Raw genomic sequence first — 6000 nt, 5'->3', positions numbered from 1 at the left:
GATGGCTACAAACTTCCCAACTCCATCACTTCTTCTACTACATTACTTTTAAAATATTCATTGGAGTAAAATAAAAATAAACCTTCCTACCTTATAATAAAACATGGGAAACTGCCATGTAAAAATCACAGAACAAATGAAAAGCTTTAGATCTTTTCCAAAATTCACCTGACAAAAAACTTAGTTATTATGTCAACAATTAAAAATCAATCATGAAAAAAATGCTTTTTGCCTTAATATTTCTTTGAGCTAAGAACATTAACAATAATTTATATGCAATGACTATGACCCACTAAATATAATGGGTGATGAATTATTTCATATATACATTTCTAATATATAAAGACTGGGGAAAGACACTGTTTTGATCCCAGGGCCAAATCACAGAAGCTTAAAGAAAAACTTTTTTGAAAAATGCTGTTTTGCATATTAGGAATCATGTTTTTGATGGGGAGGGAGCAATAACATCTTTCCCATCAGCTTAAAATATTCAACAGTTTGAAGTCACTAAATTTATAATTAAAAAGGAGGAGTTTCCAAAGCAGTCAGTATTCAGAGGCTGGAAGTCCAGTACTCAAAGAAATTTCTGTTATCTCTTCACTCAACTCCACAGTGCTCAGCTGAAGAACATCTGACTTAAAAAAGCTGTTTTAGTCAGTTCTATTTCAGGAGGGTAGATATTTGGGAGTATAGACAACTTTTTCATTTTATAAAACTTGAATGAATACTAATTTGCAAAGTGTTTTGTTCTGTTTTTTCCATTTGTAAACATAAGTCTCCTATATCCTAACCCATGAAGGAGCAGGTACTATTGGGGCCTGAGGGTAAAATCTGCAACACATCGGTTGTGTGCCCTATAAGCAGTGAACATGGAGGGGGTAGCGAGGTCTAGGGCTTAGAGTCGATTGTGGACCTTTTCCAACATTAACTGGAATCATGGAAGAGCCCTTTTCTTGGTATTGCAATTTCAATGGAGACTTTTCATTAAGACCTTGCTCCTTTGAGCACATCTGGGGCATAACACATTGTCCTCCAGGTGTGGCAGTGGAAAATTGCAGGCAGGTAGCAAGAAGAGTGCTCTCAGTCTCCCTTGTTTTTCAGGGACCAGGATTGTCCATGTGAAATTGCTGGTGAACTCAACCACCTTGTTTGCAGGGAGACTTCTTCCATGTACCACACACTATCTGTGCCAGTTTGGATGTATTGTGTTGCCCCAAATCCCATGGTCTTTGATGCAATCTTGTGGGGCAGACATATGAGTGTTTGATTAGATTGGAATTCTTTGATTGCTTCCATGGAGAAATGACTCAATCAACCATGAGTGAACTGTCTGATTGGATAATTTCCATGGAGGTGTCACCCTGCCTATTCAGGGTGGGTGTTAATTGGATCACTGGAATCATATAAAGGAGTTCACAGACAAGGACCTCAGAGCAGCAGCAGCTAAGAGTGACATTTTAGAGAGCAACTGAGAGTGACATTTTGGAGGAGCTGCAGCTTATGGAGACATTTTGGAGAATGCAACCCAGGAGCAAGCAGATGCCTAGAGAGGAACGTCATGGGAGAAAGCCATTTTGAAACCAGAACTCCAGAGAAGACACTGGCACATGCCTTCCCAGCTAACAGAGGTTTTCTGGACGCCACTGGCTATCCTCCAGTGAAGGTACCCAATTGATTTGTTGATGCCTTACCTTGGATACTTTATGGCCTTAAGACTGTAACCATGTAACCAAATAAATCCCCTGTATAAAAAGCCAATCCATTTCTGGTATTTTGCAAAACGGCAGCATTAGCAAACTGGAACACCAACTTGACACCATTGGTCCCTTGTGGCGATTTCAATGCCTCCATCCTCCTGGCTCTGGCTAGAGGCCAACACAGCCTCCTGAGCAGAAGTCGTAACCACAACTGTATTCACTCCCTCTAGACGACTAGATTCAAGGGCAGATACTCCCTTCTCAAGGGAAGGAGCCACTTCTGGAAGATCAGTGCCCTCAGAAGACATCTTCCTTTTCTCAGAATTTTTCAGAGGCACTTCCCCCACTGACTTTGAAACCATGTCAGGATCTTGGCCTTCTCTGCTGTGACAGGATACTCTTTTGGTTTGGGTAAGCATGTTCAGAGTTGCATCACTCATATGCTTCTAATTTCTGGCCTCTGGTGCTCAGCTTTAATTGATGGCACCAAGCCATCAAGTTGACCAGTGGCAGTTTAGATGGTAATGGAGAAAATGCTATCTTCTTCCAAGGTTTTGGGTTGTTGTTACATAGTGCATTCTCTTGTGAACAAGATTTGTCATCTTTCATGGACTTTTTCTTTTGGTGCCCTTAGCTGAGATTCTTGGTAAGCCTGATATGCTTGGTTTGCTGGAAGCCCAATGTTCCCCTTTTGTTTCTACTGACACAGATTCAAATTCGAGAGTCACACATTCTTCCCCTGACTTCTATGTAGAGTTCCACTCCTTGCCTTTTGCACTGTCTATAGTCAGAAAAGAAGTTGAGGTTGATAAAAAGAAAATTCTTCTATTTCTGTAATGTCCAATGGCCAAAATTACTGTTTTAAAAGACTCTCTTTTTAACATTTATAAATTTAACTTCAAGTGGTAGAAGAAACAAAAATATATAATGGGAGTACAGAAAGACAAAAAAGAAAGAAATCTCACTGCCTCCAAAACAAAAACCAACATTAAGCTAAATTACTAGACATGTCTACATTTTATTTTCTCTTTAGGTGATTTTTTTTTGGAAAATTACATTTTCAAAGAGTCAGCCCTTGCAAACAGTGAATCTTTCAAAAAATAAAATACTGTTTCTAGATTCTCAAAACTCACAAAACCAAATGGGTTTAAACGTCTGTTGTCATCCAAAAGTATCAAGCTCACGTGTCAGTTTCACATCACAGGGAATAATTTATAATTAGTTTTAGTAGGCAAATTCCAATTCTAAATATTACTAGAGACCACTACTATTATTCTCAACTGTGTTGACAACTGTCTTATTGCTGAATTGTACATGGTAACTTTTCTTTGGTAACTTTTTATACTATCAATTAACACAACTGGACAGCTATAAAGGTTTGGATTAACTTGGTGTTTCAAATTTTTCAAAACTTTGTTATAATTATTTAAATGTAATTTCTAATAGATGTTAGAATAGGAAAGCCTTCAAACATGCCTAATGTAATATAATGACAACAACAACAACAAAAAACTGCTAGATAATCACTACAAAAAGCCTTTCAGTTCTGTGTTCAAGAGTATAATTTAACTCAAAAACCAGTGAACACAGTACATTAGCTCCAATCCCCTATCAGATCTGTGATAAAGGACAAAAAAAAAATAAATGGAAGAACTAACAACATCTAGGCATCTGTCAATTCTTATGGAAGGCTGTTTCCTATGAGTTCAAAATGACCTAAAATTAGCCAAAATATGATGTGAATTCTTACTACAATATCTCATAAACTAGTACTTAAATCAAAAAATACTGAGGGCTTATTAACTTGTAAATTGTTGTTCCATTGAATAAGCCTATTTCGGAGGCTTCGCACAATATTATGAAGACATTTAGACAGGAAGCTCAGGTCAAGATATATCTAAGAAATCTTTTCTATATATAACAAAATCACCAATTTAAATTATAAATGGCTTCCACTAAACATTAGCACTCCAAAATTCATATAAAGTAAATTAAAATAAGTATGGCAGAAAGTGCACCCTGAAGCATGTTCACAACACATATGAAGGCTATTCAGCAAAATCTGAAATAGGCATATATGCAAACATTTTTATGCAAGCTTTTATGAATAAGATATAAGAAATGATTCATTCAGATAATTTTATGTACAGCTTGTATACAATTTAAAATAAGTACAACTGAAAACACTTCTATGTAAAAGCCACAATAGTTAAATCAAATGCCACATAACAGTCTTACAAACTGGTCTCTCTTGAGAGTTCTTAAGAGAATTAATGAGTATTGTTATTCTAAGAAATGCCCTCTTCTTGATCAATTATTTCTGTTTTAACTGAAAACACATCTGCCAACATATGTTTTGGAATTTCTGAACCTCTGACTTTTAAGGCATAACAAGCATTCTCCACTTTGGCTAGACTTTGCTTCAACGTATACAGCTTCTTAGAAACCTCATAAGGTCCAGTGTTGCCAATAAATGAAAATCCATCATAAACCTGACGTAAAAACTGGCTCACTTCAAAGGGGGTATCAATGTCCCCATTCCCCACACTGTTAATACACATCCGCATCAATTCTCCAGTTAAATCAGCCACTCCCAGAAGATAATCAACAGGTGTTACTTTCAGGCTCCATGTATCAAACTGCTTATCCTGTCCATCAGAGGAGGGCTGGTAAAAAACACAAAGAAAATACACTATGAAAAAGAGTGAATGCATATATCACATTTATTATAAGGTACAAAATCAATAGATCAGTCACACTACTCTTCTCTAAATAAAACAATATATTTTAGTTAATCACTATTTAGAATGTAACAAGAGAAATTCATACCCTGGGTTGAGTCGAACCAGATGACTTCTCAATACTTTTTAAGTCTCATACTGTATCATTATAAAGTCAACTATATTTCCAACTTCACTTGCCATTCAAAGTAAGATTAAAACATTTAAAAATAAGGTCTAATGATTGTATAACGTCATTCCACAACAATCATTAATTTAAATGACAAATCAAAAGTTGTCAGGTTTTCCTAAGTCCATGGGTCCCTTCCTGGCCTCTCTCCTTTCCCTACACAGCACTTATGGTCATGATTTCTTATTTTCTTAATGTATCCTTCTCAATTACCTTAGCCTTCTTGCTTTTTTATTGCACCTGCTCAACAAAAACACAATCCTGAATCATTACCAAATTTGACACTTGCTAATCTTTTATCCAGGTGGCTGTGTACTATTGAGTTTTTTTTTTTTTTAAATAAAACAAAACCCTTAACTATATAGGGTTTATACCACTACAAAGCACCTACCAATTCTCTTCTTCTTAGACGATTTTCTCTCCAGTCCTTTCAAACACTAGTCCAAACTTACTGCTCTCCTCATAGCTATTACTCAGTCTCAAACCTCTTTACTCTCAGTAGACAATCTTGCCTAATTTCACTCACCTAGTTATTGCCAGGTCACCTAGCACAATCCTTCTCAATTTTCTTTATCCCTATGAAAAAACTTACTTATATCCATCTTTACCTTCTATCCTCCAGTCTCAGATGATGAGTTGTCCCTCCTCTTGTTTGAGGTTAACTCTTCCAAATGACCTTGACCCATCTCCTCCCACCTCTTCCAGGACCTTGCTTCATAAGGTGTGTGCCCTTGGGCAAGTTATTTCATCTCTCTAAACCTCAGTTTCCTCATCTGTAAAATGGGATAACAGTACCTACCTCAGAGGTTTAAGGATTAAATGAGATAACATTTACCAAGTTCTTGGCATACTGCCCCAAACAAAGTAAATACTCAATAAATGTTAGCTGTTATCACCATTACCATCATGTTAATCTCTTCTCTCCATGTGGAGTTCTCCCCCTAAATTTGATTCTTTCTGGAAGAGGTGACGCTTAAGTTGATATTTAAAGACTGTATGGGACTGAGCCAGGTGAAATCACAATTACATCAGCGGAAATTTTAGACAAAGGGAACTCCAAACCTGTGAAGGTCAGGAACTAGTTAGGTCAATCTTTCAGATGAAGTTTAAATTTTAAAGTAAGGAGTAGTGCAAGAGGAGACTAGAAGGAAAGGTGTAAAATGTCAAATCAAGGAACTTTAACTTCACCTATGGGTAATGAAGAGTCATTGAGACTTAAGCAAGAAAATGAGAGTCAAATTTAAGTTTTACTAAGATCACTCTCGTTGCTCTGTATCTAATACATAAATCCTAATATTGTTGGAGCTCTTCAGAGACCAAATGATCCAATCATTTCATTGCAGAGAATAAGAAATGAGATCTGAGAAACATCATAGGTCATATAGCTAACTAA

At 36.5% G+C, this 6000-nt stretch overlaps 1 protein-coding gene across 1 annotated transcript in view; it reads right to left on the bottom strand.

Annotated features, from left to right (window-relative positions):
- Window positions 1-2695: 2695 nt before the first annotated feature.
- Window positions 2696-6000, bottom strand: part of TSNAX (translin associated factor X) — a 37429-nt gene continuing 34124 nt past the window's right edge. The window contains exon 6 of the mRNA XM_037820917.1: window positions 2696-4363. Coding sequence (XP_037676845.1) covers window positions 3986-4363 — 378 coding nt within the window. The 3' untranslated portion in view covers window positions 2696-3985. The remainder of the gene's footprint in view (window positions 4364-6000) is intronic.

This window comes from Choloepus didactylus, chromosome 2 (genome assembly GCF_015220235.1).
Source record: "Choloepus didactylus isolate mChoDid1 chromosome 2, mChoDid1.pri, whole genome shotgun sequence".
Taxonomy (NCBI): domain Eukaryota; kingdom Metazoa; phylum Chordata; class Mammalia; order Pilosa; family Megalonychidae; genus Choloepus; species Choloepus didactylus.
This window is presented reverse-complemented; position numbering and strand designations above follow the sequence as displayed.